Source organism: Peromyscus maniculatus, chromosome 6 (assembly GCF_049852395.1).
Source record: "Peromyscus maniculatus bairdii isolate BWxNUB_F1_BW_parent chromosome 6, HU_Pman_BW_mat_3.1, whole genome shotgun sequence".
Taxonomy (NCBI): Eukaryota; Metazoa; Chordata; class Mammalia; order Rodentia; family Cricetidae; genus Peromyscus; species Peromyscus maniculatus.
This window is the reverse complement of record NC_134857.1, coordinates 132,452,471-132,464,995: the sequence shown is the minus strand read 5'-3', so window position 1 is coordinate 132,464,995 and position 12,525 is coordinate 132,452,471. Positions and strand designations below refer to the sequence as shown.

General features: G+C 43.6%; 1 protein-coding gene across 3 annotated transcripts in view; it reads left to right on the top strand.

Annotated features, from left to right (window-relative positions):
- Positions 1 to 12,525, top strand: part of Ak5 (adenylate kinase 5) — a 210,465-nt gene that overhangs the window by 154,404 nt on the left and 43,536 nt on the right. For all 3 annotated transcript variants that reach the window (XM_006989509.3, XM_042280169.2, XM_042280168.2), the window contains 2 exons: positions 5,063 to 5,105; positions 8,357 to 8,401. In XM_006989509.3, the coding sequence (XP_006989571.1) occupies positions 5,063 to 5,105; positions 8,357 to 8,401 (88 nt within the window). The remainder of the gene's footprint in view (positions 1 to 5,062; positions 5,106 to 8,356; positions 8,402 to 12,525) is intronic.

Sequence of the window (12,525 nt, the reverse complement as noted above, 5' to 3'; positions counted from 1 at the left end):
CTTGATGGCAAGAGAAGTACCCAACACAGGCTCCGTTATCCCAGAGGAAGAGCCTCACGCCAATCAGCTGATGCCCCTGCACATAATCCCACCCCGTGCAGCTGTGCAAAGGCAGAGGCCTGCCGGCACATCCACTTGACTGGAGAATGGTGGCCAGAGACCTGACAACCTGTGGTGGGAGCTGGAATTTCTCTGAGCATTTACATGAGGAGCTGACGAGATATGAACTTCAGTTGAGTTATGAACATTTTCCCACCAGTTTTCAACACACCACACAGAGAGCCAAAAACGTGCAGCAAGAGGGGCCCCCAGCTGGATCAGGCCCTCTGAATAGGTGAGACAGTCGATTGGCTTGATCAGTTTGGGAGGCAACTAGGCAGTGGGACCGAGTCCTGTGCTCATTGCATGAGTTGGCTGTTTGAAACCTGGAGCTTATGCAGGGATGCTTGGCTCAGTCTGGGAGGAAGGGACTGGACCTGCCTGGACTGAGTCTACCATGTTGATCTCAGTCCTTGGGGGAGGCTTTGCCCTGGAGGAGGTGGGAATGGGGGGGGGTGGGCTGGGAGTAAGGGGAAGGGGTGGGAGGGGGAGAATAGGGGAACCTGTGGCTGATATGTAGAACTGAATGGTATTGTAAAATAAAATAAAATAAAAAATAAAAAAATATATCATTATCAGGGCAGAAAGAACTGCATTCAGCCCTGAGAGCCAACATGGTAGCTGTAAGCCTTGGTCCCACTGGTTAAAACAAAAAAACAAAAAAACGTGCAGCAAGCAGAGCTGTGTTCGTGGCTTTACAGCCTCGCTCTCAGGCCATTACAGACACCCTTGACTGGCATTAACTGTATCACTGCAGGGAGCTTCTAGACTCCATGTTTGTGTGTGACAGGTTATGTTTATATAAAATCCGTGCCTATATGCATGCTGTCTTGGTCAGTTCAGAAAATAGGCTATCCCATAGCATGTCCCCTTAAACTTTAGTTTAAGGCTATGGAAAGTCACCTTGCCTCATTGTACCCATAAAGCCTAACTCCTCAATGCAGACTCAAAGTGACAAAAGGCTGGCTGTAAGAATCAAAGCTGTGACACAAAGAAGTGTCCACAGCACTCAGGAGAATCTTGGTGGTCAGAGCAGTGGGACTTCTCAAGTCTCACCTCAGTGGAGATGCAACCTCAGTGCAACCGAGCATAAACAACCCCTCAGATGGTCCAGAATGAGACCACACCTCCCCTCATTGTCCAGCAGATATCCCCAAATTAGCACCTCTCCTGTAGAACATACCGAGCGTGGGAAGAGTCAAGACTGCACCTCCAGAGGCCCCTAGCATCCTGTTCACTAAAGCAAGTGCTTCCTTTCACCCCTCATGAGTGTGTGTGTGTGTGTGTGTGTGTGTGTGTGTGTGTAAAAGGCCAGATTTCTTTCCTTTTCCTTCTCTCCTACTTCGTCTTCTCTCCTTTCTTCCCTTCCTCCCTTTCTTCATTTCTTCCTGCTCAGTACTAGAGACTGAACCCAGGCCCATGAGAAAACAGCTCTACCATAGAACTATATCCCCAACCCAAATAAACACTCTCTTTGCAATGTCATGATTCTAAACTCTGGACCATCTGCATGCCAGGAGAGTACTGTACCACTGAGCTACAATCCAAGCCCTTACTGTTGGTTGGTTAGTTGGGTGGTTATCTGATTGGTTGGTTCGTTGGTTGGTTCATTTGTTTGTTCATTCATTGGTTCATTGGTTCATTAATTTGTTGGCTGGCTGGCTGGTTGGCTGGCTGGTTGGTTGGCTGGTTTGCCTGGCTGGCTGGCTGGTTGGTTGGTCAGTTTGCTTGGTTGGCTGGTTCTGGATGGATGGATGGATGGATGGATGGATGGATGGATGGATGGATGGATGGATGGATGGTTGATTTGTTGGTTGGCTGGCTGGCTGGCTGGCTGGCTGGCTAGCTGGCTGACTGGCTGGTTGGTTGGTTCATGGCTGGTTTTGCTGTGAATTGAATGTGTGACTTCACAAATTCTAGGCAAAAGGTTGATTTTGTTTTATGGGGCTGGGAGTAAAAACTAGAGCCCTGGGTGCTCTAGGAAAGCGCTCTGCCACTGAGCCTATCATTTTATTTACGGAAGATTTCCCCTAGAAGTGTGAGATACACTGAGGATCACTGGAGAACTGTACCCTCAATCAAACATTTCCTTCATCTGGGTTTTCATGCCTGTGCATGGCATTCCTAAGAACAAATAACAGTTCCTTCTATGCCCTAGAAACCTATTCACTACCAGTGAGCTAACAGAAATAAAGTGGGGTTCAGTCATAGCCTCGGGGCAAACAGCATAGACAGATGTGAATAAGAGCTAGGGATAAAAACAGGTCAAGCTCCAAAAGCCAATAGAGATGAGAAGGGCCCTGCTGCAATGTTTTAGGAATTCAGATTAACTTTGATCAAACTCCCAAGACATGCTACTGTAAACAGGAAAGATGAGACACATCTCAGCCTGTCAGTGTATCATCCTATAATCTAAAAATACTGAAGAGTGAGGGGTGGACTCAGTTTCCTCTTAACATCACCTAGATGTATCCAACAACTGTCTGACCAGTGGAGAGCAGATTCTGATTAGCAGCCATTCTCTACCCAATGTTAGTAACCCTCCTACTGTGTGTGCATTTGGGGCAAGCATTTCCATTGTTCCAGAAGAGTCAGACGCATGGCTTCCCTATAAGCTACACCCGAGGCAGAAATTCTGCAAAGGTGTGAATGGTTTTGCTCTCAGGACAGTGCAGGGGTAACAGCTCAGCAGAATGGGGGTCCTGCTCCATCCAAGCTTTCTTGATCCTGGAGGGAGCTCCAGAGCACCGTCTGTATCATAGAGTCATCCCAGTTCACAGGCACAGACTGCTGGATCCTGAGTGCTAGGGCCAGAAGGTCCAGAAAGCAATGGAAGACTACCAACCCCCACCATGGTTGCTCTGCTGATGGGACTAAATCTTTGGAGCTGCTCAAGATGGTGAAAGGCACGGGTCTCATTCCACCGCTGACTTCACCAAGGGCATGGTGGCATAGCCAGAGGCCCCTCAGTTTCTACATCTTCAGAACAGGAAGGGGGAGAGAATGGCAGGAATGGATGAAATCATGGTCATTGCCCTACTGTGAAAGTGGCGGATTCAATAAGAGAACTATTGGGAGTGAATGTGCCTTAGGAGTTCTGAGGTTGTTTCCCTTCACAGAGAGGATAAATTAATGTGAATGTGTCCCTGAATGACCACTCTGCTAAGCATCTTCTCTTACTGCAGTATCTCCAGAGACGGGGCAATCTAAGAAGACAAGCAGTAAAGATGCCCAAAGGCTCCAGTCTAACAAGGTGTCAAGGCCCTGTACGGAGACAAAGTATTTTCCATGCAGGCTGCCTCAGGGGTCCGTGTGACCAGCCGACCTCATTGAACTGACTCTGGCATTTGAGAGAATTAAATGCAAAATACTGGGGAAGTGCCATGGACACTGTCCTTGCAGAACGTGTAACCTCTGCAGAGACCAGCTTGGCAAAAATCTATCACAATTATAAACACATTTAATCTATGACCACAAATTTGCAATCCTAGAACTTGCCCTGCAGGAATATTTGTGTGGTATTTATATGAATTTATTCTCTGAGCCATCTTCCCTAAAACAGTCTAAGAGTGAGAACAGCTCTGCTCATCAATAAAGAACTGGTTAAAAAATTAATTATGGTCCCAATCACAAAACAGAACACTGTGCAACCAAGGATACTATGCTGGAAACATGCTGGATTTATAGAAATTTACCCAGAATGCACTGCAAAAATAGAAGAACAGCATACACATACACACATACACACACACACACACACACACACACACACACACACACACACACACACCACACATTTAAATTCAAGTGCATCCTTAGATATCTGGAAATCACTTTTTCCGGGTACCTGGAAAGAAACATCTATATGTGGTGTCCTATATGTGGTGTTCTAGCATCGTTTCTGTTGCTGTGACAAAATGCCATGACTAAAAGCAACATTGGAGAGGAAAGGGTTTCTTCAGCTTATGATTCCAAGCTTAAGTCCACCATTGAGAAGTCAAACGTTCAGTCATATCACATCCATGGTCAAGAGCAGAGAGAAACAAAAGCCACACGGTTGCTTGCTTGCTTTTTAGTTGGCCTTCTTAGGTAGTTCAGGGTTCAACCTAGGAAATGGTGCCTCCCACAGTGGACTAAATCTTACTGATCAATTAAGAATCAAAACAGTTTCTTACAGATATGTCCAGGGGTCAACTCCATCTAAATAATATCTATTAAGACTCTTCCCAGAGATGATTCTAGGCTGTGTCAAGTTGACAGTTAAAACTACCCTGTGCATGTGGTAAGCTAGGAAGCAGGAAAATAAGACAGGCAGGGATGTAGGTGGTGATGAGAGTTCTCAACACACGACTCTGCATAAGCAATCCCCCAGATACACTGGGCTCCTCTGCAAGGAAAATAGACATCTAGCCAAAGGTCAAGTGAACGCTTTACAGACAAACATCAGAAAAAAAGAATGATCACTTCGTCTTTCCACATTATGCTCAGGAACTAACAAACTGTAACTATGGCCAGGGACAGTGAGGCTCACATCAAAAGTGCTCACTACCTGGCCCTTCACTGAAAAATTTGCCAACATCGAGTTTAAATTAGGGGATGTCCACAAAACAGCTGTGACCAAGCCTATTCATTAGCTTCTAACATGGAAGAATTTTGTCTTCTTGAAGCCAGCTCTTCTGTCCACCATAATTTATGTGCCAAAAGAATGAGACTGAATTCTGTACCATTGCCTGCAGACCATGAACTCTAGGACTGATGGGCCCGGCTTGCCTTCAGCTTTGCCCCTTACCACTGTGTGCCTTGCAACAATGTAACCCCTGAAACTCTGTTACTCATCTGGACAAGTATCTGAAAGTTCTTCCCTTAATGGGGTTGTTTCAAATGTCAAGCATTTAATGTTAGCAAGGAGCTTAAACATATCTGTTAATGTTACCCTCTAACGCTATGATTATTTTTAAAACAGGGTGACGATCAACTAAATGTGTTTGGAGAGGACACCATGGGAGGTGAGTTTCCTTTGCTAATCAGAACGCATCGCTTCAAATTTGCTGTCTGTGTTTAACACCAACTAAGATTAAAAACAACAGTGTCTTTCCCCTGGCCAGTGAACATGAGTTATCCTGATGAGGAGCCAAAGGGAATCATTACTAAGAGAAGCATCTCCTAACTGCCCAGAGAACATGACTCCCGAGCAACTCAGTGAGAAGGAGATGTCAAGATGTTTGGGACACACTCACTGTCCTATCCCCACCAGAAGTCACACGTGTTACAGTGTAGCAAGGTCACATGGTAAAGAGTAATGTTCTTCGGCTCAGTTGGAACATAGAAGATTCAAAGTGTTAGTAACAGACAGTGAGGTTTATCTGAGGTGCAATTATGGCTAATTGAGTTGGAAACAGAATTTTTTTTCCCCAAATAGCAATTACTGAACTATGGTGTCCTATTGGGAGCCAACCCAACACAAAGAGTGCTACTTTGTCATTCTTATCATGTTAAAAGTTTCTCAAAGAACTAGAGAGTGCTTGTCTAACATGCTCATAGCCGTGGGTTCAATCTCTAGGCTTCCATAACCTAAATATGATGGCGCACACCTGAAATCCCAATATTTAACAGGTGGAGCCAGAAGGATCATGAGTTCAAGATTATCCTCAGCTACATAGTAAGTTGGAGGCTAGCCTGGGATACATGAGACCATATCTCAAAAACAGTTACTTAAAAACTAAAATATCCACTCCATGCTAGCTATATGTGAAGCTGAAAATAGATCAAATTTCATAGTGTTTATAAAAGACGAGCTTCATTATTGCCTAGGTTAATACATTCTATCCTGTCTACTTGGGGGAAAAAAAGTCACCATGGTTTGTGGAAACAGGTGTATAGTATTGGCTGTAACTCACACAAGTGATTTGGCTTTTTAAATAACCCCAGCTCTAATTCCCCATTGATCCATGAAGGGCTAGATAAACTGTTATTTGATGAGAATAGAAACAGCAGTTGTGTGAAAATAACAGTCACCAAATGATTGTGGCGAAGCCCAGAATCATGAGCTGAAATAGAGCCATCCCTCGGCCTGCCCACAGCCAGCTCGGTCTCAGCTGCATGTGGGATGGATGGCTGCTCTAGGAAGTTTCCTTTATCCCTGGTTATAACATCAGCACACTCACCGTAGAAGCATTTTAAAGTAGAAAACTAGAACCATCTAAAACCTTATGACCGATGACATTCATGCCTACTGGTCTAGCCTGCCTCACTTCAGTATATCGTCTTCATCTTATTTTTACCCTGATGAGAATCTATGTGTATGTATAAATATCATCACACTTTTTTAACATATTGTTATATAAGCATGTTCCCAAGTCACTGAAAATTATTTATACAACTTAGTAATTATTACATTGTATGAATATATGATTATCAACTAAAAATTAATTTTTGAACTGAAATAGGGTATAGCCATATGGGCTCTCCTGAAAAATAAGCAAAATAACCACAATAAATGTGGCCACCTTCTTAAATTGCAAATATGTTCAAAGATGCCCAGGTAAGCTGGGATGTTGCAGAACATTCGAGGAATGCTCTGTATCTGACTTAATAGAAAATTCCAGACACCAGCTGGACCATGGCACAGGCCTGTAATCCCAGATGTTCAGGGGGCTGAGTCAGAATATTCAAAGTTCAGTGCCAGCCTAAACTACAGTGAATTCAAGGCTAATCTGCACCACTTAGTAAGACCCCCACCCCAAATTAAAAAGTAAAATCCAAAGGACTGGGATAGGCTGAATGAATGATTCCACAGCTAAGAGTACTATCTACTCTAGCAGAGAACCTGGGTTCAGCTCCCAGCATCCATATGGAGGCTCACAGCCATCAACTCTAGTTCCAGGGGACCTGGCACCCTTTTCTGACTCCTGTGGGCACCATGCACACATGTGGTACACATGAGCAAGATAAGGATATAAAGTAAAAATAATAATAATAATAAACTGTAAGGGCTGGGGATAGCTCAGCCGGTGACTCCTTGCTTAGCATGTGTGAAACCTCAAGTTCCATACGCCAAAAAAACACACAATCACAATCTCTCTCCCTGTCCCCCCAAAACCCCACATCCCTTCACTGTGCAGGTCAAGCCTATGCTTGTGGGACCAGAAATGTAGCACGTGTCTCCTCGCCCCTGAGGTTCCCATTCCAACACTTGCCAATCCAGAATCACTTAGGATTTCACTAACTGCAGATGTTTTCACACTTTTCCCTATCTTGAATCATTTCTCCTTAAAGCAGTGGTTCCCCAAATTCAGACTTTGTTTTCACTGTCATGATTATTGCTATGTACTACTGATTCTATTTATTACTTGTTCGGTCCTGTTCTACAATCTGACTCATGAATAATAAATTAATACCGATATTTTAAAGGAAAATTTACATCACAACTTAAAATAGAAAGTGGCATTGTCTGTTCTAGCTATAAACTATTCTTGTCTTCTAGACATCTTGCTGTTAATTTCTCCTTTATTCAACAGGATGGTTGCAGATGTGAAGTACTGGGTCAGGGTGGGGCGGATCTGAAAGGAGGAGGAGAGGAGTGGGAATGACTCCAGTCAAACACAATGTGTGCAGATGTGAAACCCTTGAAAAAGAGAAGTGCAGGGTTGGCGACTTAGCTCAGTGGTAGAGCGCTTGCCTGGCAAGCGCAAGGCCCTGGATTTGATCCTCAGCTCTGAAAAAGAAAAGAAAAAAGATAAGTGCTACATTTTAAAGTGAAAGAACAAACAGGGATATTTACGGAAACTTAAATATAAAGTTTAAGATTGGCTTTATATGTAGGCATAGTGCACACCTGTGATCCCAACACTCAGGGAGCTGAGGCAAAAAGAGTGGAGAGTTTGAAGTCCAGCTGAGTTTGAGGCCAGCTTGGGACACACAGAGAGACCCTGTCTCAAAAACGAACAAACAAACAATCTCCAAACCAAAAAACAAGCAAAAATGTTGGCTTTCCTTGTGAGTCACACTATTTGATGATATCAGTTTTACACTTAGAATTAAAAGTCTGTATTAACTAAAAATCCTGGGTCTGGGGGAAAGCCAACACAGTCACTACCATCTGTTCATCACTATTTATTCATTTATTTATTTATTTATTTATTCATTCATTCATTTATTTATTTATTCCTTGTGGACTCAACTCTGCAGAACATGAGTAGAGGCAGGGCTTCAGCGCACTATTTCTTGCCAATAATTTAAATTATTCTTATTTTTAAAGGCTTAATGGAGGATTTGAGAAAATGTAAAATCATTTTCCTGATGGGTGAGTAACAGCTCTCAACTTTTCTAATAGAGTTGCTAATAATATTGTAATAGCAGAAAAATTATATTCATCTCTCATTCTGTCCTGCTTTGAAATCATGTTCCTCTTTTGATCAAAATAATACCCCTGAGGTTTCCAGATGGTTGCGTGCACAAATAGGCGATCTAATTTTTTTTTTTTTTTTTTTGCCTTGTTGCTTTCCGCATAGAAAAGGCAGGGCTGCAGGAGTGTCCGCCCCAGCTCAGCTCTACAGCAGAGGAATGCATTGCAAGGCCAAAGGGGATGCTGTGTGTCAGTGCCCAACACTCCCCTTTGCTGTTGGCTGTCAACCCTCTACTTAAGCCAAATGTGTGGCGACCACACATGAAAACATCCCTCCCTCACCACACGCTGTATTCTGCACAGCTCACAGTCAAAATTGTCTAGTCTGGGGCTGTGCAGCCCAAGGCTAAAGCACTTGCCTAAAATATGTGGAGTCTTGGACTTGATCCCCAATAGCGCGCGCATACATACACACACACACACACACACACACACACACACACACACACACACGTCAAAAAGATCATTTCTTTAGTGTCCTAGTAGAATGATACTTTCTAACAAGATGTGGGGAAAATGCCAGAGGATTCATACCTTCTGTGCACCGGCCATGCCCCAGGTTACCTTAGATGATCCTCAAACAACGCCACAGTTGGGTGGTCCAGCCCTATTCCATCTCTCCTACACAGACAAGAAAGCGACACTCAGTTAAGGGACTTGGCCGCGGTCATGGAGTAGAGATCAGCTTTACTTGTGGACCTGAATAAACTGGTTTTGTGACAGTTTAAATGTGGGGAGGAGCTGGAGGTGTGGCTTAGTGACAAGAGATCTTCCCAATGTGATGTTCAAGGTCCTGGGTTCAATCTCCTACCCTCTCCAAAATCTGTCAGGTCGGCAGAACACCTCCCAAAAGTTACACTTTCCTGTTTATTATTATTATTCAAGTATGTATGTATATATGTGTGTGTGTGTATGTATGTATGTATGTATGTATATGTATGCACACACATATTATATATACATATATATATATATATATTAGCAAGTACCCACACCTTGTCCATTTTCTATTAAAGTATCTATCTATACTTTTTTTTAAAATTTTATTTATTTTATTTTACAATACCATTCAGTTCTACATATCAGCCATGGGTTCCCCTGTTCTCCCCCCTCCCAAACCCTCCCCTTTCCCCCAGCCCACCTCCCATTCCCACCTCCTCCAGGGCAAAGCCTCCCCTGAGGACTGAGATCAACCTGGTAGACTCAGCCCAGGCAGGTCCAGTCCCCTCCTCCCAGACTGAGCCAAGCGTCCCTGCATAAGCTCCAGGTTTCAAACAGCCAACTCATGCAATGAGCACAGGACTTGGTCCCACTGCCTAGTTGCCTCCCAAACAGATCAAGCCAATCGACTGTCTCACCTATTCAGAGGGCCTGATCCAGCTGGGGGCCCCTCAGCCTTTGGTTCATAGTTCATGTGTTTCCATTCGTTTGGCTATTTTTTTTCAATAATTGAGTAGAACTGAAATTTATAATAAGCCACAGTCGTCCTAGGGACCTCCATGCTATATATATATAGCCTCTATGGTTCTATGGGCTGTGGTCTGATTGTTCTTTATTTTATATCTAGAATCCACTTATGAGTGAGTACATACCATGACTGTCTTTCTGGGTTTGGGTTACCTCACTCAGGATGATTTTTTTTCTAGTTCCATCCATTTGCCTGCAAATTTCATGCTTTCATTGTTTTTCTCTGCTGAGTAGTACTCCATTGTGTATATGTACCACATTTTTTCCATCCATTCTTGCGTTGATGGGCATCTAGGTTGTTTCCAGGTTCTGGCTATTACAAATAGTGCTGCTATGAACATAGCTGAGCATGTATCTTTATGGTATGAATCAGCATTCCTTGGGTATATGCCCAAGAGTGGGATGGCTGGGTCTTGAGGTAGTTCGATTCCTAATTTTCTGAGAAACCGCCATACTGATTTCCACAGTGGTTGTACAAGTTTACATTCCCACCAACAGTGGAGGAGTGTTCCCTTTGCTCCACATCCTCTCCAACATTGGCTGTCATTGGTGTTTTTGATCGTAGCCATTCTGACAGGTGTAAGGTGGTATCTCAGAGTCGTTTTGATTTGCATTTCTCTGATGAGTAAGGATGTTGAGCATTTCTTTAAATGTCCTTCAGCCATTTGTAGTTCTTGTTTTGTGAATTCTCTGTTTAGCTCTTTAGCCCATTTTTTAATTGGACTGTTCAGTATTTTGATGTCTAGATTCTTGAGTTCTTTATATACTGTGGAGATCAATCCTCTGTCAGATGTGGGGTTGGTGAAGATCTTTTCCCATTCTGTTGGCTGTCTTTTTGTCTTATTGACTGTGTCTTTTGTCCTGCAAAAGCTTCTCAGTTTCGAGAGGTCCCATTTATTAATTGTTGTGCTCAGGGTCTGTGCTGTTGGTGTTTTATTTAGGAAATGGTCTCCAGTGCCAATACGTTCAAGAGTGCTTCCTATTTTCTTTTCTATTAAGTTTAGTGTAACTGGATTTATGTTCAGGTCTTTGATCCACTTGGACTTGAGTTTTGTGCATGGTGACAGATATGGATCTATTTGTAATCTTTTACATATTGACATCCAGTTATGCTCTATCTATACTTATAAATAGTGACATTCTCTTCAAGAATGGGAAAACAATGGTGTCTTCTGTTGCTAGAGTTTTCCTGCCTTGCCCACAGTCAGGACAAATCTCTGTCACCCACCAGTCCCACAGCTGCTCAGACCCAACCAAGTAAACACAGAGACTTATATTGCTTACAGACTGTATGGCCGTGGCAGGCTTCTTGCTAACTGTTCTTATATCTTAAATTAATCCATTTCTATAAATCTATACCTTGCCATGTGGCTCGTGGCTTACCGGCATCTTCACATGCTGCTTGTCATGGTGGCGGCTGGCAGTGTCTCCCTCCGCCTTCCTGTTCTCTCCATTCTCCTCTCTGTTAGTCCCACCTATACTTCCTGCCTGGCTACTGGCCCATCAGTGTTTTATTTATTGACCAATCAGAGCAACACATTTGACATACAGACCATCCCACAGCAGTCTTCCCCAGAAAAATGCAATCAGATCAACTTCTAGACATGTGTGCTGACTTTAGGATACCACCTTGGGCACCTCGGGGGGTAAATCTTCTTCATTGTCAGGTGGGGAGGATGGAGCCCAGAGAAGTTGAGAGGCTGGTCAAAGTCACTCGGTTACCTAGCGGCAGTCTGGAGACAAGGATCTGTGACTACATCTCCCTGTGCCAGGTTCTCACCCTCATCACACCGTAACTGTCTGAGGGGACTGTGGCTGGAATGGAGCCAGACACTCCATCCTAAGGAAGAGAGTGACTAACTAATCACATCCCCGGAGAAGTGTTACTAAGAGTTAAAAAGCAGAAAGGAGCAGTCTGGGTGAAGCCTTGAGAGATCACGTGGGTAACGACCACAGGACAGCTTCCCTGAGGAGGCCATGTTGAGCAGAGAAGGAGGAGGTGGAAGGGCCTCATGGGAGGAGGCAGAAGGGAAACTCCAGCTGAGAACAGCATGTGTCTGTGAGACTCCTGAGATTTACAGGCTCGTTAGGGCTCCTTTGCTTGCCTCTAGTGGTCCTTAGCCATCAGTTCTCCCATACTTGTTTTGTATTTTTCTCAAGAAGTAAAAGTGTATTTCTTAACCTTTACTGGATATCTTAAATTCAAAGAAAAATAGGTCCTGCTTATATGGCTTACTTTTAAGTCTGTTTCCTAGGCATGAAGGCTTCCTTATACCATAATATATTCTAGTCTGTTCAGATTTTGTATTAGAAACCAAATTAGGGAAAGGAGAGATCCTTTAAAGTTGATAATCTAGAAACTCAGAGTAGGAATCCTTCATTATCATGTGGTTTTCATAATGTGATTCTCCAAAAGCTTGTAACAATAATACAGCATGGCTTCTAGTTACCATTACCACCTCTGGCAATATTATTTCCAATTTTCCCACTGCTGTGACTCAATGATTGTCACTTGGAAATGCATTGTCAATGTCGCTCTGCGGTCTGGGCGTAGC